The 21,924-nt window shown below is 43.5% G+C and overlaps 1 protein-coding gene across 1 annotated transcript in view; it reads left to right on the forward strand.

Moving 5' to 3' along the window:
- The first annotated feature begins 15,279 nt into the window (after window positions 1-15,279).
- TARBP1 (tRNA guanosine 2 -O-methyltransferase TARBP1) overlaps window positions 15,280-21,924 on the forward strand; it is a 43,233-nt gene continuing 36,588 nt past the window's right edge. Inside the window, exons 1-6 of the mRNA XM_080588344.1 lie at window positions 15,280-16,192; window positions 16,416-16,513; window positions 17,543-17,612; window positions 18,441-18,589; window positions 19,787-19,839; window positions 21,668-21,765. Of these exons, the coding sequence (XP_080444470.1) occupies window positions 15,349-16,192; window positions 16,416-16,513; window positions 17,543-17,612; window positions 18,441-18,589; window positions 19,787-19,839; window positions 21,668-21,765 (1,312 nt within the window). The 5' untranslated portion in view covers window positions 15,280-15,348. The remainder of the gene's footprint in view (window positions 16,193-16,415; window positions 16,514-17,542; window positions 17,613-18,440; window positions 18,590-19,786; window positions 19,840-21,667; window positions 21,766-21,924) is intronic.

A 21,924-nucleotide genomic window follows, 5' to 3' on the forward strand; every position in this document is an offset into this window, starting at 1 on the left:
CATTTCAGCAGCTGGGTTTCACTGACATCATGGAGCATCTACCGATTTAGACTAATCTGTGGCAGAATAGAGTACAGCCCATACTGCTCCTCTAACAGGATGCCTTGGGCAGTTTCTTTGCCGTTTTATTGCTGGCTAGGTTTCGGGATGCTTTACAAATGGATAAAAAATTAAAGAACTATGACAAATGGATCTTCTCACAGCGTGAGGTTCGACTGAATCATTCCATGACTCTGTGATTCCATTGAGATAGTTAGGAGGAGATGGATGTGAAAAGCATTCACATTAATAATTAGTAGCTCATTTTAAGGCTTTTTGTTTGTTTATTTATTTATTTATTTATATTTCCTACTATCCTGTCAATTTTTAAATAAACCGCTTTGATTTTCAGTCCTCACATAAAAGGTTCAGGGTGACAGCAGGGGACAGGGAGGGATCACACCAAAGCTCTTATTTTGTTAATATGATATACAGTGTATGAGAGCACAGTAGTCAGTAATGGGAAAGGACTAGTAAATCACTGAATTTGTGCCTTTGCTAAGAGAAGTGTGTTAGGTAATGATCATCCTTCTTCATAGCAGCACTTCCCAGCTGTGATTTTTCATTGAAGCTCATGGATGGAGCAGCACACATGCAGCTGGATGGGTGACTTAACACCTAGCAGTTGATGTACACAACTGCCCGGGGCCTCTCTGCCTAGGGGCAAACGGCATGCCCTTGGGATTTTAGGCAGAATTTCTAGAACTCATTCCCACTGGCATTGCTTGTCTGACAAATCCTACATTATGATTGGGGTCCTCACTGTAAGGCTGAGATGCAGAATATTCTTTTCTATACTAATGAACAAGTAGATCAGGAGTCAGCTTTTAAGGCTTTCTGTGTCTGTACCCTGATTCTGCAAGTGCTGCACTGTAGGTGGGGTGGGACTGGCTCGAAGCAAAGCCGTGGCACAGCTGCTCCGTGGGTCCTTGACTTTACCCATTGCCGGTGTCCCCTGAAGGACTTGGCACTAGGATCTGGCACCAATCACATGGTGATTGAGGATGTGGGAAGGTACTGCTCCAAAACCCTACTAAACCAGGTGAATGACACGAACTTGAGCTTTTGTTGGTTCTTTTCCTTTACTTCCTTAAAAAGCTCCTACACCGTGACCTTGGACTCTCCTTGTTGTGCAGGGTGATGATGCAAGTCCCAGGGAAAGAGCCATGTGGAAAATCTGCAGCTCACAGTCATGGGGCCAGGTCCTCTGATGACAGGGAGCGTGGAGTTAGTGGACTTATTCTAGCTGGCAATTTGACCTATTGAATTTCCAGTTCCTTTTGTGGGAATAACTCAGTGCATGATTTGATCTGAATTTCTGGGGCAGGGCAAGCCAGGAAGATTTCAGGCTTCTAATTGGCATTAGAATGTCTTTAGAAATTCAGCCTCTGCCATTTTATCTTCTGATCATCTTTCAGGCTGCACAGCTGTCTCTTGCTTTGACTCCTGCACAAAGCCCACAGTCTCAGTTCCCCCAGCCCTTCCCTGGTTCATTGTTTGGGGCTTGCCCTAGCTGCCTGGTGCACCCCCAAGAAGAGCTGGCAATTTCCTTCTGGGGTGGGCTGCGTGAGCTGCAGGAGAGGAGCTAGCTCTGCTTGAAAGTAGGGGGGCTCCTTACCACTGTGCACTCCCAGGAGAGAAGGGAAGGAGAGAAGCTATGGGCCAGCAACCAGCGTTGGCTCCCTATTTCTCTTTCAGGTTCACATTTGGTGTGGACACTGAATGTGGTGGCAAAACAGACTAAGTATATGTCATGAGCAGCTGTGAAGACTGAAAAAAAAAAGAAGAAAAAAAAAGAAGAGACACAACCCCACGCTTTCCCTGAACACAGAGGTATGGAGAAAACATCATGGGTTCACACTGCCTTTCTGTCCCAAAGCTGCAGAAAATGAAAGAGGAAGCATCAACAATAGCTCTGTTAGCCATTCTTTTGAGTCACATGAGAAATCTAACACATTGCCATGGGGCTGGGTAAACAGGAAGCCGAAATAAGCCCATTCACACTGCTAGCTGAACTTGGCAGTGGCTCCCATGTGCTTCTGCAGCATCTGGATATATACCAACTGCAGACTGGAAGAACCCCATGCAAAATCCTAGAAATGTCTCAGAAGCATTTCCAGTCCTCAGAAAAAAAAATGACACATTCAGGAGGTATCTGCCCCACAGTTGTGTAATCAAGAATCTGGAGAAACAATAGGTTGGTATGCTGCCAAACTACATGGAAAATGGCTGACTCATGGGAGTAGGAGATCTTAAAACCTGAAGTAATTAGTGGTAGATTCGTAAGTGAGAAAAAAAGGGCAATGAGACTGCTGAAAGAAAATCTGTCCTCATTGCTGGTAAACTACAGGTGTGTCTAAAGCTGCTGCAAAGGCACCCAGCCAAAAACCGAGCAGCAGTGGGGTGGGCATAGCCGGGTAGAACTGATAAGCGTAAAACCTCATCAAAAGCAAAAGCATAAATATGAAGCAGGGGACGTCAGGGAAGACCTTTGGTGCTGTGAGAAAAATGTGCACAGCGTAGGAAAGTTTGCACGGTGATGACATTAATATGGTGCAAAAGGGCAAAAATAAAACTCTCCGCTACGTGCCAAGAGACAGCAGTAGCACGCCATCAGGGGAATGAATGCTAGGAAGACAGTAGGACATTACTAAGTGTGCTAGGCTGCAAAGGCTTCCTCAGAACTACGCCAGAGACGGAAAGGAATGATAACCATGCAAAGCTGAATTAAAGCAATGCAATGTCTCCGTGCCATTAGGCAGAGTAAATTGCAAGTCAAATCAGTGTTGCTGGCAGCACCAAATCCTCTGCTTTCAGCTGTACCCAGTGAATTCATCACCACATAAGGGCTCTGAGTTTGAAGCAAACAATTCATGCAGTCAATGTAAGCAGAACAAATTAAAAATAAAAATATGCAGAGCTAGCAATATTCACTAGCATCCCTGTAATGAAGCCATTAGGACGCATATCAGGAGGTGTTTGAAGGGGAGGATGTCTTCCAGGCATACAATTGCCTTCATCTATTTCCATCTTTACAACTCATGCCTCCAGGAATAACTACAGCATTAAAGGAAATAGAAAAAATAATTGGAGCAATAGAAGGAATGGAAAAGTAAGGCATCTTTCCTAATGTCACGGGCTACCACAAGTCACATAGGCAGTATGGGTGCTGCTGAGAAGCCAGGCAACCTACCCCTTCCCAAGGACAGAAGTGACTTCAACAGGCACTAAAAGAGTGTTCAGCTGAGCGCTTACAGGTGAGGAAAGGCCCAGCTTGACAAGAACAAATATATCCATGATGCAGAGGATATTGTCAAAAACTGTTGGATAAAGAAAGAAACTACCCCCCGACACACACATCCAAGAAAAGAAAAGAGGCAGATGGCTGAGAGCACTGCAGGGATCAGATGTGAGGTGGGAAAGCACCGGCGCTGTCAGCAAGATGTATTAAAAGGGCTCTGAGGGATCAGCGTAAAGGCCCAGAAGCTAAAGGCTCCTGGGGATGGAGGCAGAGATCGTGTGGCAGAAGCTGTGATCCATCACGAACCCGTCTTCCTCTGTCAGTTAGAAAGAGTCAGGGAACAGATCTAAAGCTGAATAAAGCCATAATGGCGTTGGGATTGTTTGCACTACCTTGTGTGAGACGTCTGGTGATCTCCCCAGGGCTGGGACTGACCCCAGCAGCCTAAAACAATACGACCAATTCCCACTCTCAGAGGCACAGAATCCATCTGGAGTCTGTTGGGATCTGTAACTTATCCGACAACATTTCTTCCACAGTTTTCATATACGTGTCCTTGACATAGCTCCTGAACAAACATGCAATATGGACAACTGGTATCATCGCAGGATGCAGCTATCACACATGTGAAAGGGTAGACAAAGAATTATCCCACCTTTAATAAAGAGGCAGATATGTAACACATTGCTAATGAGGCATGCTATGCTGAAGAAAAAGACAGGTTCTCCTTGCTGACCTGTATCTCGAGTTCAGTACCTCCTGCAAAACGCAGAGATACATCCAAACAGAGAAGCTAAATCTTTCAATATTATCTACAAGTGGAAAGTGTCATCAGATGATGAATAAGAAACCACTTGAGCAGAGAGTGATCATAAACTATTGGCGAGCATTTGAGGTTGCTGCTGGAAGCCCCACGTCAGCTTCAGCACATGCCTCTGGAATATTCACGCTACATTTTTAGGTATCCAAAACCAAGGAAAAGGCTATTATGGATATAGCTGCCACTGTACACAGCCCAAAAATGCAGCAGCTGAATGTAGGCCTGACAGAAACAATACAAAGACACAGAAAGCCCCAGTCAAGCCAAGCTCACCACTTGAAGGATTTGGAAGAAATCCAGGATCGAATCATGTGGTCACTTACATTTCTCTATCTGAAGGCCAGAAAGCAGGGGAAAATGTACCTTTTTTCAAGAGTATTGGATCTTTTGAGACAGGCTGAATGTACAGGAAAACATAACACCCAGACTGCAGGGAATTGATACGTTCTTTGTGAATTGCCCAGCTCTTGTCTGGGTCTGGCCTGTCTACAGAGAGCCAGTAACACTCTGTCTTGGTCAAATACGACAGAGGCTGTCCACAGCCTAATGGTCTGTTGTGGCCTGTATGGGGCAACTAGCAAAGAAGCAGTGGGAACACACTGCCTTCCCCACTGTCCGTGGGGAGAATAGGAATGCCTCTTCTCCCCCCAGATCTGGTTACTGTGGGCTGCCGCTCAGACTGCTGGTCACTGGATGCGTTTAAAGCATTGAGTTACTGTGTCAGGGAGAGCATCACATGCAGTGGGAATACAGATCTATTTGCTTGCAAGCCATCCTCAGATTCACTCACTTGAATCATCACCACAGCATCGCCACCAAATGGCAAAGTCAAATCAGCACTTAGCATTCTTGAAATTTTCCTAATGCCGACGGACATGAAGAAAATACATAGCATATCTGTTCTTGAACACAGAAACAATTGCACAGAAAGCCCAGCTCAGTCTGCTTACATCTTCTGACGCCTTGAGCACTGGCATCATTAATGTGGCTATCGGTGATGAAAGGAATCACAGACAAACAGAAGAAGCAAGTGAAAGCCAAAGCCTCCTATAAGTGATGAAATAAAGACCTCCCAGAACTACCACCGGGAGAAAGCGTTTGTATCGGACTGTTTCCTCTGGACATACCATGTTCTGAGATGCAAACTATTTTCTTGATATCTTTGCTCCCAAAAGAAATGAAAAATAAAAGATGTATGTTATTTATATAATGAGACAGGTACTAGGCATGTCCAATGGTACACATCAGGTTGGCACTGCAGCTTTCCCTGCCTGCTGCAAAGGGCAGGATGGGTGACTTACCTGGCTGTCGTGGGAGGCCTCGGAAGTGCTCTGTATAAATGCATGTAAATGTGCGCTTTTACGTCTCTGAAGGGTGTAGAAGGTGGTGTACCAATGGCAATCTCTTCAGGCATGAGCAAAGGGCATCCACCAGCTACTACCACTAGGTCTGCAAAAAGTACCGACCAAAATAAGCCCACTTGGAGTAGCTCAGATGTGTGCTCCCATGGAAAAATGACAGGACAGCCACTAATCAGAAAAGGGCCTAAGCTCCTATCAGCTTTATTTTCAGCCTGCTGCAATAAAATAGTCTCAGTTGTTTGAGAACTATTTGGAGACTGAGTTTTTATGGGCCTTCTGCTAAGGCCAAGGAGTGCTTGAGGTGCTTGTGGGATGGCAGATTTAGGTGCCAGAACTGCAGATAGGAAGCGGTGCGTCACACTGACACTGCTGCTGTGCCTCCTCTCTTACTACGCTTCTTTGGAACAAGACATGCAGGCATTCCCCATTGCCTGCATTTCTGTCCAGGTATTTCTGAAGCCTATTCTAATCACTGAAAGTACCTCCTAAATTGCAGCAACACCCTGCACTGCTGCTGGTTTTTGTAAGAGTTGATCTGCTACGCAGAAAATTCAGGATGCTGCTGATCTGGATCATCTCTCAGCTGTTTAATATCTATCTTGATATGCCACAAGCAAGGCACAGAAGTTAGGGAGAGATAATGTTTAGAGAATGAAGCAGATAAAAGAAGATGTCAGCCCCCCAACGTACATCTCTTAGGATTACAGCAGACATATTCCTGGCTTCTCGGTTGTCACTGGCAGGAAGCTGCTTCAGATAGGGAGCTCTGCAGGGGCTTGTCACTCACGGAGGAAATATGGTCTGCAAGTGTAATGTCTTTTCCCTCTGCTACAGCTTTCGGTAATGCAGGTATGATCATCAGCTACCAGCTGAACAATAAATCAAAATGCTTGGAAAAAAAAAAAAAGACAAAATGCAGTCCATCCTCAACAACTGTTAGGCACAGAATAAAAGCAGCCACCAGCATGTGTATTAGTTAAGTAATTTTGTACTGTCACTGATGTCAATTGGCTTTAAAACGAAGCCTAAGATTTAGAATATATAATTAGAATATATAGATACACCACTTAGAATATATTTGTCTTTACCATGTAAGTCAAAATCAGTCTTACATGACACCATCTAAGTTTTTAGACATGACATGCATGGTCTAAACAATTCTGGTCCTATTTTTGTTTTAAGCACTGCATTATGAATAATGACAGGGGCTTCCTTGAAGGGCTCATATCCATAGCTGGAGAAAATGCACAACACTCCTTTCACACTGTGGTCTGCTTCCACCATCTGCTGGATTTTCTCTGTTATTGCATTATTGCAGGAATTAAAATTCAGAGATTTTTTTATTATTATTATTTTTATTTTTTAAGGACATGATTACTTATTTTAATCTTATTTTTCCCTCATTTCTCAGGTCTGATATGCTACTAACAAAGTCCCGAATGAATGGCTGAGTGAAAAAGTATTGCTAAGTTTTAATGAAATGTCGTATCTTACCAAAATTATGGCCAGCTATGAAGGTTTTTTTTTAGAGAAAGGAAAGGTTTAGTCTGTTGTCATGAGTATAAAAAAAATAATCATCTGTAGGTATTTTTCCTTCATAGATATATATATATTATATATAACATTTTACAGACAGAAGTCGGTTGAGCTCTGTTTCTAAATGACTCTTTCTTAAGTCTGTATTACTCCACACCAGCATGAACAGGATTTTGGCTTGGACTTCACAGCATAAGCAGTGACTAACCAAGCATCTCTTACATTTTTATGAGAGTGATGCACACATGAACAGCTACACAAACATTCCTTTTCTTAAGGGTCCAGGATGAACTTGCCTCAATGGTGTTTAGGTGAGGAAAGTATTTATTTAATATAAACTGCGTACATATACATAAACATACATATATGTTTATACATTTATTTATACATAAAATTATCAATAGATGAGAAATGCTAAATTCCTCTTCCATACACAGCCACCCATGCGCACATCCCAACACTATTTTTAGACTCGTTTTTCAGAGTAGCAGCACATTTTAGTCCAGAATATGGGACTAGTTCAGTGTCAAAATTCAGTGTCAAAAGTGATGCATCAGCACTGGTGTTCAGGACAGTTTGATACATGAGGGGCTCTACCAGAAAAAGGAAAGAAGAAACATGGGTTTCAGCCTGGTAATGACACTGAGTCTAGAGCAGACTTACTACAGATCGCCTGAGAACATGCTTGCAGAGCTAACCAAAAGGCAGGCGTTTCCTCTGTGGCTTTTGTTTTCAACATGTTTTTGTGAGGAAAATATCTACACCAGGATCTGTAAAAAAAACATTTATTTTAAAGCACAGCTGGTGCAGAACTGTCAGAGATCTCTAGGGTGGGCTTACAAACATAACTCCAATGTGATTATGTATTATAAAATTGTTTTCCCACTAAAAAAAAAAAAAAAAACAAAAACAAAAACAGGGAGATCTCCAAAGAACTGCAAAGCTTTGCTCAGCATTTATTTATGCAGTAATTTCAATGGAAACCAGAAGGAAACTAGGCTAAGGTTAAACGCTTCTGGAAAATGCCATCTCCATTTTCCTTTTTTCTTTTTTTCTTTTTACAATACAGTGCTATGCCTCTACAGTGGGAATTTTCAAGATTTATGTGACACTGAATAAAAAAAGAGAACTAATTAGCTATCATGGCAGGATGTGGAGGGGGAAGAAAAGATTTTAAGGTCAAGATTCTCAAAGATGGATAGTTATTTTGGATGCCTCCATTTTTGGGCAGCTACTGGAAGAGAGCCATACTTTCAGAAGTACATTCAGCTCCCGAATGCTGGGTCCCATTACAGTGTTTCTACTGTCCAAATACTGATGACTAGTTATTTGGGTTTTCAAGTTGTGTAATTATTGTGGTACATCTTCCTGAGTGTAAAAACGTAGTAATAAATGCCTCGGTAGTGTGCTTTGAGGCTTCACACATTACTGTCTATAAAATGCTTTGAATGGACTCTAATGGAGGACCTCTTAGATGTGTAGAAGACCACCAGCATCACTCTTTACATGCCCAAGATTTAAGGGATGAAGTAAAGACGAAATGTTGTGGCAACAAGCTAAATGCCTCTTTTTTATTATTCCTGTATATAGGACAGGAAAAATTAGACCTGCAAGGCCAAGTTCAAAAATAAAACAAAACCCACTGCCTTTATAAGGAGGTTGTAAAAGAGTTGTATTTCTACAAATGAGCTGATCTGGGGGTTTCTCCTTTGATCCCGCTATCTTTAAAGCTCATTGCAAAAACTGAAGAGATTGTAGCCTCTTGGAAAAGCTTTTACGGCATCAAATGAGAGCCCTCCTATGACTTTGAAGATATCCTGCAATCAATTAAGAAGGCCCTAAATGATGTTGGAGTGAGTCAGGAGTTTTGCAGAATAACTGGCAAGCTTCCACTTAGAGAGAATCACTGGGAATATGAGAAAACAGAGAGGATTAGCCATCCCCATTAAAGACAACAGCATTAGGAGCTGCTTTCAAAACACCAGAGCTTCTTCTTGCCTAATGCTTTCAAAGTTGCTGTTCTCAGCTAAACCGATGAGTTGTTCTGTCTTTATTTTTAGTATGGAAAATTCAAAATAGACTTAAAAAAAAGTTCTCTGAAGTCAAATGCGCAATTCAAAATGTGAAGACTACATCTTGAAACAAGTGCCTATTGCCTTTTCCTTGTGAGGTTAGTTAAGCCTAACCTAAAATACTATGGAAGATGAGGGAGGATATTTAAAAACCTTTTTCCTTTGCTTTATGGTGATGTAAAGGACTGTTGGAGATGGAAGGCAGCAGTGGTGTGGGTCTTTTACGCCCAAACTTCCCACTGATGAAATAAACCTGCTTTCAACCAGTGCCTGACCAATTTCTCCACTGATCTGAAAATCTAAAATAACTTCTGTGTATGTAGCAGGCTATGCCTGTGCTCCCAGAAGGGATAGCAGATTTGCTTTAGCTCACCACAGAAAAGCTATTCGCCCATGCTGCATCTTCTTAAGCCAAGGCCCTAAAAAACTCTTCATACCACGCATTTGGAAAAGATAAGACTTTGCAAACCTTCACCTCTGCAAAGAAAAATACCTAGGAGTTGGAAGCAAAGTGGAAGCTTCCTCCCTCCCTCCCTGTGCCCTCCCCTTCCTCCTTCTTTCTTCCTTCCCCAGAATAAACTGGCATTTTGCTCTGTTCTCACTGAACTAAGTGAGAACTGTATTGGTTTTTGTGATTTGGTTATATCTGGGATTGTTTTAATCTGCCTTCCTGTAGTAAGGCTCTACTCCCAGTAATATCACCAGGCATTTAAAAAGACTAAAGGCTCCCAGGGTTGCAGCTGGTAGATATTCATACAGGAGTCACAGAGTATTTTCCCCACTACCACAGATCCTCTTATCTGGTTCATTATCAATAGAATCCCCTGTACACTAAAATCCAGAACAGCAAAATACTCAGGCGTGTACTTAGAATAAGCTCATGTTTACATGATTTGCTGGATGAAGACCTGGAGACAAAGGCTGTCACAGAGAAACTATGCGGTGCCATATGGACATTTTCTCAATTGTCACATTTCTTCCACATCTATACATACTTTCTGGGCTGAAATCTGGAGAAGGGTGGATTATGTACATTTTAACAGCCCTTTTACTTCTCTATTGAGCCAATAGTAAAATCTATTTAAGCTTTACCATCTGGCTCAGAGTCCTAGCAAAGGGGAGAGGTTGAGAATGAACGGTGTAGCCTACAGCTGAATGGAAAGTCCTAAACTTTATTTTTAATAAAAATAAAAAATAAAAATAAACAGGGCCAACAAATGGGAAAGCAGGTTGTGACTGGGAAGATTTTTGATTCCAGTCTGTACAGCAAATGATCTTCAGCTATGTGAAGCAGATAAAAGACTGCAGATTTCAGCAGTGCCCTGTCAAGTAGGTTAGCAAAATAGGGACAGATGGCAAAGGATTACATCTAATTCTTTCTCCTAATTCATCTTTTCCAGACCATTCCACTGCATTCAGTATAACTAGAGATTTACCAGCTTAACTTCCTCCCTATAGCTCCTAGTGACAATCCACATAGCACAGATTTGTGAATTCCCATCACCGGGAACGTTCAATTGGACTCAACTGCTTTTCACCCGCTGCCTTTAAATGTGCTTCTGAGGGAAGGGTGTTTAGTGTTGGAACAGCAACTTTATTTTTATAGCAAACATCCTAAAAAGCACACAGATAGCAGTGTGTTTCTGACAAATGTAGTCATCCTGCTCAAAGAACGACTTCAGACTGAACATCTCTTACCTTGGTGTGGGTAAAATCACTGCGCAATACTACCACTGCTGTCCTAAAGATACCTTTCTGTTTCCTTTTGTTGTGTATTATCTGTTTTATCAGGTACCTTCTGACCATTCTTCCTTCATGCTCCTTTTCTTGCTAGAACAGATAATAAAGGTAGCTGTGCAGCACAGCCCAGATAAAGCTGAAAGCATGCGGTCCATCACTGAGTGCAAGAGGGCCGGTTCTGCAGGCACAGCTTCTCATTACCTGCCTCATTCTGCTCTTCCTCCTTCCCCACTCAAATATTTAAAACTATTTTTTGAAAATTCTCAGGGTTTTTCAATGTCTCTGATTTCAAATGCTTGGCTTGAGATACACTTCCAGGTGACAATAGCTCCTTATAAAGTCAGTGGGGAACTGCCAGTATTCGGCACCTTCCTCATCAGAGTTCAGGGTGTCCTGAAAGCAATGGGGAAGGAAGATCCAGAATACAGCCTGTGCTGCCTCTCTGCCTCTCCTAATTGCTTTTACACCTTCCTCTGTACTAGCACCTCTTGAAAATTACAGATCTGGTCTCTCTTTTAGATAGCCCTTTTGATTTTCTGTGCATTTATCATTCTTCTCTTTGAGTTTCTTACTTTCACTAGTTGAAAATCCAGGAAATGGCAGCTATCTTCTTCTCCTATACTTTTTCTTTTCCTTTCCTTTCTGTTTCTCCACGGTCACATACTTTCTTTTCTCCAGAAAATAAACTGGAAGGCACTTGTCAGTGACAACAGCACCACCTGCTGTTCTGCAGAGATTAGGAAGCCTTCACTCACGTTTCTGAATGAAACCCACTGCATGTTACGAACTGTGCAGAATTACCTGGAAATGTGCAGGTGATGGTACAAGGCTATCTTTCTTCACGAGAAGGGAGATATTTTATGTGATCCAAAACCACCATCAAAACTAAACTTTTTAAAAGACATCTGTGTGGCCTTGCTCTAATAACCTATCATGGTGGCTCAGCTCAGCAGTGGCTTTCCAGAATTGTACATGGGGATTTCCAAAACTTTTAAATAACTCTCTGTAGTTTATACTGTAACTTTGTCCGTGACCCTTTTCCAATATAACTGAGTGCTGGAATGGTCATCACTGGACTGTTCCTCACACAGAATTGCCCGACTGTGTGATTACAGAGGAAATATTTACATCAGAACAAGGATCCAGTTGACTAAAAGAGTGTGCACTTAACCAGCGCAATGATTTTTTAACTAGGGGCATGAGGAAGGAACCTTAGTCCTCTTGTATTGCTAAAGAGGTGTAGCATTACAAATTACCAAAAAAAAAAAAAAAAGATAAAAAAATACTGAAATCCAGTAAACTATACTTGTTAAACATGTGAGTTGTAAAATCAGCCTGAGCTTGGTCAGCTAGGTGCCATGTGCTGGAAACCCTAATTCATCATCAAAGGCAATGTTACACAGTTCAGATGTGAATCAACACTAATATGCATTTCTCATCTCTGTCCTGCCTCCCAGAGGCTGAGTAATAGTATTAAATGGCACAGACAATCCACTTAAGGGAGAGGAGAGTGCAGTAAGCCCTTCATCTGTTACCGGGTGTTGAGAAGCATTTTGTGGCATATAGACAGTAGTGGCCTGTGACAAGGACACGACCAGACTGGCCCTTTATTTCAGGACTGGCTGCTGCCGTTGTGGACCGGTTTTGATGTTTCAGGTAATACCTCTCAGTCCCAGGTTTCCAAAGCAGACTAATCTGAATGAGGGTGGATACCTCATGTGGCAGAGGTAAAGAAAAGAGCTGCAGGCTGTCCTGTTTAGAAAACAAACAGCACAACAAAATACAACCAACCAACAAACAAATGAAAACCAACCAAAGTATTTCAGCCTTTGATCTAGGCAATATGCTTAGGCTGGAGGGCACCTGGATAGGTCAGGAACTACAGAACGTCTTCTAAATAGAAGTGCAGAGGGATCGGCAGGGGTGGGATGCTCTGAGTCCCGGGGTTGGTACATTAAGTGAAAAGGGTTGAAGGGTGAAAAGGGTTTGGGATCCCAGAGGTGCCTGCAACTGGCAGGCTGGGGCCCAGGAGCAGGGCTGTCTTGGGAATAAGGGTGGGAAGGAATAGGATTAGGAAGTGGGGAAAACAGAACGGGACATGGTGTTTGGTGAGGTAGGGCTACGTGTTGGGAGTGTAGAGCTGGAAGGCACAAATTCAGGGTTCTGAGCATTAAGGAGCGTGGTGTGGGGGTGTGAATGCTGTGGCTCTTGCCACCTGAAAATTACAAAATGCTGCTTCTTGGAAGAGGATTTTGGACAATCCCCAACATACAGCAGAATTATCAAGCTGTGGAAAAGTCATCATGTTCACAGACTGTCTACTGATGTATAAAATTTGTGGAACCTTCTCTTGGCGTGTGGCAGAAGCACCACTACTGTTACGATTGTTAACATACTGCTAATAGTGAGTGTAAGGCTTGCTACATATGTATCAACTAGCTTGTTGGGTACTAAAGAGTGCCTTTCTGCTGCGTTCAGCACCAGCCCAGAAGGGAAAAACATTTCCTTTTGACGATCCCTAGTGTTCCTTTTTGTTCTCTGAACCCCATAACCACCTTTCTGGTTTTTTTTTTTTCCCTTTATCTTTCTGCATCACATTCTGTGCTCAGATGCTCCCCCGTCTATAATCTCCCACGGGCATAATTTCTCACCCACTTCTTTTTGTCTGATAAAATGATCTGTAGTAAACCAGTCCAAATTTAAATGCTGATGTTTAAGTTGATGTAACAGGACTTTAGAATTGGCACCCCACTGTCATAAAATAATAGCAAGGCTGAAATCAGGCAATAACGGAGACCAGCAAAGCACCCAGTATTTTATTGTATTGATTACTACGTGTTGTACAGACCTTTAATGCTTCATTCAGTTAAGTCCTACAGGTGCCTGGAAGACAAGATAGATTGTAATAAAGAAATGTCCCCTTTTCAGGACTTATTCAGACCTGCTGAAAGAAACACCCACGATTCATCTTGACTGCGTGCTGTAAGTAAGAAATGAAGAATTTCTGAAGAAAGATATCAAAGCAACTGGAAGAGCAGACAAAATGTATTATGGCATGAAAGAGATTTCAGCTGCAAGCATCCCATTTAGTAATTTAATGTATTCTGTCATTCCTCCTCTGAAAAAAATGTTTTTGTGTGTGTGAAACAAAGCACTATGTTTTACTTTACATTTAAGTAAATGTATGAATTTGAGTTGTTCTCTTAAGCTTTTTCTGGATTATGTATTTTATATGTAACTAAACATGCAGAATGCGAAGGCAAACAGAAACCACGTTAACTAGCAGGTCTAAAATATCTCCTTTTCCCCTTCTTTTTCTGGAATTTATCTCATAGGCAGTCAGTCACACTTTAGGTCCCTTGCAATAACAAGCTTCAGCTCTTTTGCAGTCAGTAGACTCTCAAAGATCACAAATTTCAAAAATGTATCGGGGAAGTGGGTAGCCAGGGAAAGGAGAGAGACTATACTTGTGTGATTCAGAGAAAAAGATCAAGTGGGAGCTCACAAGGAAAACTTCAAGAGGCCTTTCTTTTTCATTAGATGCCTGAGAAGTTAGCCATGGTAACTCCCATATCCATCAGAAACTATGCTTTCCTAGTGCTGCTGTGCAGGGAATTTGCTGTCCTTCGCTTTCACAGGACCAGAAGGTTCCACATTTGCCTCTCTCTGTGACATCTTCCTGGAGAGCGGTCTGTGACCATTTTTGAGGTGCTAATTTCTATCTTTTTTTCACAGGCCTTGTGGATCCTGTGTAGTGAATTTACACCCCCTGGAAATCAGCCTGCTTTCCTTTGTCCCTTTTGGCTACATCAAACCGCCCTGGTCCCCACACCAGCTGCTGGCATGCAGCTAAGGAGCTAACGGCATGGTGCCAGCGCCCTGGAACACCTCCTACAGTTTTCCTGGGGCAGATGCAGGGCACTCAGGTAGGCTTCATTGCCATGATTGTGGGTCAGGTCTCGAAACTATAAAATGTTTTATGGGGCAGATGCAGGGCACTCAGGTAGGCCTCACAGTTGTGTTTGTGGATCTCAGAGCTATAAAATGTTTTGTGGGGCAGATGCAGGGCACTCAGATAGGCTTCGCAGCCATGACCGTGGGTCAGATCTTGAAACTAGAAAGTGTTTTATGGGGCAGATGCAGGGCACTCAGGTAGGCTTCATGTCCATGATTATGGGTCAGGTCTCAAAACTAGAAAATTATTTATTTATTGGAATAGATGGCAACAGCAAGCACGACCGATGGGAGAACATCACACTTTCTGCATTAGAACTGGAACAGCACGGTTTGGTTGGAAGGGGCCTTAAAGCCGATCTCCTTCCAGCCTCCTGCCACCAAACCCGTCTGCCCGAGGCCCCACCCAGCCTGCCATCGACTCCTCGGGCTGTCCCCCCAACATGGCGGCCCCTCCCTCCCCCTCAGCGGGGCGCAGCGGCCCGGCCCCGCTTCCCCTCCCCTCCGGGGCCGCGCCTGCGCAGCGGCGCCGTGCCGAGCCGAGCCGAGCCGTGCCGTGCCGAGCCGTGCTCCCCCGCCGGCGGCATGGAGGTGGTGCTGGCCGACGCGCTGCTGGCCCGCGGCGGCGACCCCTGCGCGCTGCTGCGGGCCGTGTGCGCGCCGCTGTCGGCCGAGCGTGCGGAGGCGCTGCGCCTGCTGCTGCAGCGCCTGGCGGCGGCCGAGGGCGAGGCGGCGGGCGAGGCGCTGCGGCGGGCCGCCTGGGAGGTGGCGCTGGAGCGCTGCCGGCCGCTGCTGCGGCTCGGGGAAGGGGCCGGCGGGGCGGCGTGCGCCGAGCGGCTGCGGCTGGGGCGGGCGCTGCGGGGCGCGCTGCGGCACTGCGTGCAGCTCTGCGGGGCGCCGCTGGCCGCTCGCCTGGCCCGCGACGCCCTGGCCGAGCTGGCGGGCGGCGGGGCGGGCGCCGAGGCGGCGGTGGAGGCGCTGGCGGCGGCGGCGCCGCGGCTGGAGGAGCCGGCGCTGGTGGCGCGGAGCGTGGCGGCGGCGCTGGCGCTGCTGCGGGACGAGGGCGAGGCCGAGGCGGCGGCGGCGCTGGCGGCCGGGCGGCTGCTGCCGGCGCTGGGCGGCAACGGCGCGGCGCTGGGCCGCGTCTGGGAGGGGCTGCTGGGGGACGGCGGCGGCGGCGGGGGGGGGCCCCCGCGGGCCGGGCGGGCGCTGCTGGCGCTGAGCGCCCTGAGCGACGCGCTGCTGCCCCGCGGGACGGCGGCCGGGCCCGACGCCAGGCTGTGCCCCCGCTTCTGGCGGCTGGTGCAGGAGGGGCTGACCGAGAGGGACGGGCTGTGCCGGAGGAGGGCCCGCTACCTGCTGAAGAGGGCCGTGGACCTCTGCGGGAGCCAGGGAGCCCGCCTGCGCTGCCCGACGGACGGCGGGGACGGTAAGGTGGAGACGGAGGGGGGCAGGGAGGGGATGGAAACACGGCCCCGCATCGCGCCCCGGCCCCTGCTGTCAGCCTCCCCCAAGGGGCTGGGGGCTCCTGGTCCCCCGAGGCGGGCACACTCGGGAAGGGAACAAGTGCGATCGCCTGTCCTGGGCAGGGGCTTTTGTGGGAGGGATGCTGGAGCAGCCCGGTCTCAGCAAGCTCTCTGCCTTGCCTTTAGAACCCAGCCTGTTCTGGTGGTCTGCTGAGGAGAACGAAACGCTTCTGCAGTTCTGGGAGACATACATCTTGGTGATGGAAACTCTGGAGGGAAACCAGGTAAGGGCGCCTCAAAACGTTAGAATCATAGAACCGTAGAATGTCCCGAGCTGGAAGGGACCCATAAGGACCACCGAGTCCAACTCCTGGCACCGCACAGGTCTGCCCAAAAGTTTAGACCGTGTGACTAAGTGTCCCTTGTGACAGCTTGTACACGATACGTTAACTTCTGGCACGTACAGTATAAATATTTCATTAAGGTAAATCATTTCCAGTTTTGGCGATTGAAGGCATTTAAGCATTATCAGGCATGTTTTTATTTTGAATTTTAAATATTTAAAACGCAGCAAGCATAGTTTGTTTGGCATAAATTCACAACTCTATCTCTGAAATCTGGTTAAGGCAGTGCATTGAACTAAGGAAGGAAAACCTGGGTTGCAGCTTATTGCACGACCCATTGGGCTACCCAGTGGGGTAACCCATTTCTCAGCAAAAATCAGGCTATTACGCTCAGTAACTTCTTTTTAGTAGAGGGCACTACATCTCCAAGTAAAGCACTTTGTGCCCTTTGGTGGGAATAATTTTGAGTTTGACTCAGAGACCAGTGTACTTGGTAGAAAGATTGCTTTTGTCTTGAGAACCTCTGTAGTTCCATGGTATAAATTAGTTGTGACTACCTCTTTGTAGTTTACTTATCTTGTATTATTTGTGCATGATTGTCCTGTAACTGAGAGAAGAGTAATTATCAAAATGTTTAACTGTAGAGTTTTCTGCTGTTTGACTTGAAAGCTTCACACTGTAATTGTGATGAACAGAAGGGTTGGTTATTGGGAAGGATTGCTTTTATGATACAGTAGCATGGAAGTATCAATTCATCTTAATCTCTAGAGAATGATTACCTGTTACATACCAAGTCCTGGGATCAGTTGCACAGGCATTGCAGGGTATGTTTGTTTATTTAAATGCAGCTTTATTGTCAGTTGCTATGTTGATGCTGTTGATAGTAAGTTCTAGCTCATGACTAAGTGCCAGTTCTTAGATTTGAAATTGTAAACTGACTACTTACATTGTATCTGATTTGCATTTCAGATCCATGTCATAAAGCCAGTATTACCAAAACTAAACAGTTTATATGAGCATGCTATATCAGGGGAAAAAGGTAAGACAAAATTTTCTGAAGCGTCTCTGAAGCATTAGGCGATTAAGTCTCACTTTTTTCTTTGTTCTAGTAGCAGCTTTTTATGAAGTTTTCACAGTCAGTGTCGCTCTGCTCAGAGATGCAGCAATAAGAAATCCTAGCATATGACAAAATTGCTTATCTTATTATGAAGTATTTTTTTCTCTGCCAGCAAACCTAACTACATGGTTCTTTCCTAGTATGTTTTGTTTTGCTTGAGCTAATGTGAAAACAAAACGCAGCCAGAGATTCTTAGGGTAGGTCTTACAAGTCAAGTCACCTGCAGAGCTCTGTAGAAGGAAAAAAAAACTCAGTGGAAGTGGTGAGAGAAAAAATAAAAGGAGTGCTGAAACAGCAATGTGATCTTCTATAGGGCAAAATGGAGCACATCAAATTACTTAGCGCGAGGTGTTAGAATTTAAAGTTCCCACACGTCTAAGGTAGAAAGATGGTAAATAGGACAGTGTTGCAGGTGAATACAAGGAGACTTCTTGCAAGAAAAAGGGCATGCCTTTCTATTTGTTAGCTGTTTTCATTTGCAACTACTAAAACTTACCCCAGGTTTTGGAAACCATGTTATTGTTTTTTGTTTGTTTGTTTTCTATGGGAGATTTAGTAGGGTATTTTTATAAATCTAGCAGCTATAATAATATTTTTGAAGTGTGTTGTGTATTGACTGTCACATTATCCAGAATGTCAGTGTATTGTATGTGTGTTTGATAAATTTCCTTAAAACATAGATTTGTATGAAGAGTATATTAATGCGTCGCTGTCATTTTTGTCAATTTAGAAGAATTTTTTTTTTAACAGGTTGTTGGTTGTTTCACCCATCGTGGCACATGTGCATCTATAAAAGAATGTTTGAGAGTGAGAATAAGACATTGACAAAGGAAGGCATTCTTCATTTTTTAGAGCTTTATGAAACAAAGCATCTTCCAAATTCTCTTGGTTTTTCAGAGGTAAGGGTTTTATTGTTACTTGCCAGAACAAACAGATGTTTTAACTTCTAATATATATCTTAACACTAATTGCGTCAGTATGGAATTAGGTGCATTCTGTAAAAATACCCTCTTATTTAGCTGCATGATGGCAATATTTGTAAGTGGTGTCAAATATAAAATTAATTGGAAAATGGCCAGGCTACAGGAAATGGATTCTTAAATGCAGTCATTCATTCACATATTTGAAGCTAATGCTCTCTAATTAAATGTAGCACCCAACTTACTGAAACTTTTATCAAGGGTTACATTAGCAGGGGAATGATTGATGCTTCAGAGTTCCACAGCTCCTGAACTTCTCCAAAATTATTAAATCAATTGGTTGAACAGAGTTGTGGGTAAACTTGGTCAACAGACTTTAAGTCTGTGCGGTGTCTCCTATTCAAGGACTGATTTTGAAGATCCATGGATAACCCTGCAAGATATTTTGAATGTGTCTGTAGTATAATCAGTATATTACTGCATCTCCATTCAAAAATACACATACACATATCCCATATATGGAAAGAAGTATTGTAAGTTTTAAGTCCCTAGGTTTTTTTAAAATGGTAACGTGTGTAGGTTGATACCCCAACCAGCCTACATATTAGTAAGAAGTGATGCTTCTTTCTCCTCTTCCTAGAAGGAGTATTGCCCTCAAAGGCTAATGTTTCTGATTTATACAAATTAAGTTAGCTTCTTGATCACTAACTTGAAATCCAGTTAACCCAGTTAACCTTTTTTTTTTTTTTTAAATATAAAATAAAATAATACATCCTTAATCTCTCAGTGCTGGTTTAGTAGTATAGTGTTTTTTTTCTATTACTTTCTTCTACCTCTAATCTTTCCTCTATTTCATGTTTAAATATCTTTTCTCTTTTTATGCTGAACACCATCCATTCTCCATCTGTTTCCCAAAATGTTTTATATGCCTGCACCTTTCACGATGCTCTGTGAAATTTACCTATTGAAAAATACTGTTCTGCTTGTTTAGTCTCCTGCTCCCCCTTCTCTTTAGTTTCCTACTCCTTTTGTTACTACTAGTTATTATTGCCAAGTGTGTTCTCCAATTTCTGACTCTTTTTATACTTTTAAAGTGAGGTTGAATAATTCTAGTTAGTCTCTATGTATCAGTACCTTGGAATTGTACATTTACCCATTGTTCTTTCTTTTTATCAGTTTGTTATCGGGCCGTTAATGGATGCCCTCTCAGAAAGTTCCCTTTATAGTAGGTAAGCCACTGATTATTAAATGTGTTGATTATTGGAAATGTATTCTAACAATAGTGGTTTGAGCATGTTAGTAAAATTTTGGATAAAGGAAAACTAATAAATAAATAGTGTTCACTAAATTGACTGACAGGTGGAGAGTCTCAGGAAAGACGGGTGGCTGTGAGTAAGATGAAGCAGGTTCAGTTTCATACTAGTGATAGTCACGTAGGGATGCCCTAAGGTCCCACTTAGCACATAAGTGTTAAAATACTAATTTGGAAATGAAGTGAGATATGATAAATGAATAACTTTCTGAAATATTTATCTTCTCTTTTTCTTTTTGCACAGATAGAGGGGTTGCTCTAGCTGTTGCAAATTCATAACTGATAGATTTTTTTTTTCCTCCAGTGGATGACTATATTTTGGCAAATAAAAGATTTTTCGTAGCAGATTGTTAGAGTTCAAGAGGTGACAGTGGCCTCCTTGGGTATAAATACGTAACGAACAGATAAAAGTTGGAGGGGTTACGAGTTGCAATATATTCAGTGTACTGATGGCTTTCAATCCTTTGTGTGAGTTGCATGGAAAGTACTAAGAATGGGAAATAAAGCGCTGAATGCACTTTATTCCAGATGAAATGTCTTGGGTGATGAACGTTTGGCTAACAATCTGAAACTCCAACTCAGTTTGAGTAGCCTTGACTGGCAGACCTTTTTCGGCAGCTAGAAGAGTTGACATTATCTTCCCACTTTAGGAGTGGGGGAAATATGGTTGTGACTTAACCAGTGGTCAGTTTGGATTTGGTTGCTTTGGATACCTGTGTAAGCATAGTCGGAGTATGTTGTTTCATCTAAATGTGACAGGACACGTGACTTTTGCTTCAGGCTCTTGCAGCAGTTTTGTGTTTGTCACCTCAGTTAGCTGGCTGCAGTATGGTTTGCATGGGCATATGCTTCAAGTTAGTTGAAGCAAATGCTGCATGATTTGGTGTGCTTCAAGTGGATATGTATGTTAGAACAGTGTCGGGTTAAGGCTTTATAATCTTCTGTCATAGCTTTTATATGTCTGGTTAAACATGTTGGGATATATCTGAAAGTAGAGGAGGGGTATGTGTTTCATTATACCAAGAGTATACAGAGTTGTGGGGGTTCATGCCAAGCCATATGAAAGGAAACTGTACGATTTCACAACTGCCTCCTGCTAATCCTTGATAGGGAGGATTTTGAGACTTCTTACATGATTTTGCTTACCTCTATTTGTCTCATGAGAAAATTTTTGCATCTTTACATAGTCTTTTGTGCCAGTCAGATGTTTTGTTTATACTGACTTCATAATCTGTTTCAGGGAGAAATCCTTCCTCCCTACTGCATTTGTATAGGTAATTTTTCTTCACTGTTCTCCAGATCAGACTAGTCACTACATACTGTTTGGAGAATTCCCTGATCATCTTACATAGGCTTTGGTAACCTGCTTGCCCGAAGGCCTGTAGAATACTGTGAGTGCAGACACAAAGTTGAACCCACAATGCCATTTCTTACTGTGGGCTCAATATTTCATACTTCCAGTCCAGTAACTTTTACCTCAGTGTATACTTGAATGCCTGAGTGTGCTGATGCTGTACCACATCCTTGTAGGTGGCTAGGGAGATTTGTATTGTTGTGACCTTCCCCATCCTCTCTATATTTACTGTTGGACTGCTGGGCAAAGTGGAGGGAGCAGGCTGATGCATTCCGTCTCTGTTGCCTGTTGGAACTATCTCTGCAGTGAAGTAACCATTCTGGTTTAAGGTCAGTCCTACATGTAGCTGTTAACATGTCAGTTGTGTATTTCCTGTTTTAAAACTCAACAGGACACCAGGTCAGTTAATGGGAGCCTGTCCTCCATTGGGAATGAGGCTGCAGAATTTTTTGGCTACTTATCTGATGCTTCTTCCAGAGGAAGAAAAAGGTATGTTTCAATATCACCTTTATCTTTTTTTAAATAAACAAACCAAATAAAAACTGTGGACTCATTTTCCATATCCCATGTAAGCATTTACCCCAATTTTTCCACTTTACTTAAGGAGGAAAAAAAAGAGCAGTTCTCATTATGACAGTGAAGTTCCCA

Source organism: Anser brachyrhynchus (assembly GCF_964034855.1).
Source record: "Anser brachyrhynchus genome assembly, chromosome: 3".
Classification (NCBI taxonomy): domain Eukaryota; kingdom Metazoa; phylum Chordata; class Aves; order Anseriformes; family Anatidae; genus Anser; species Anser brachyrhynchus.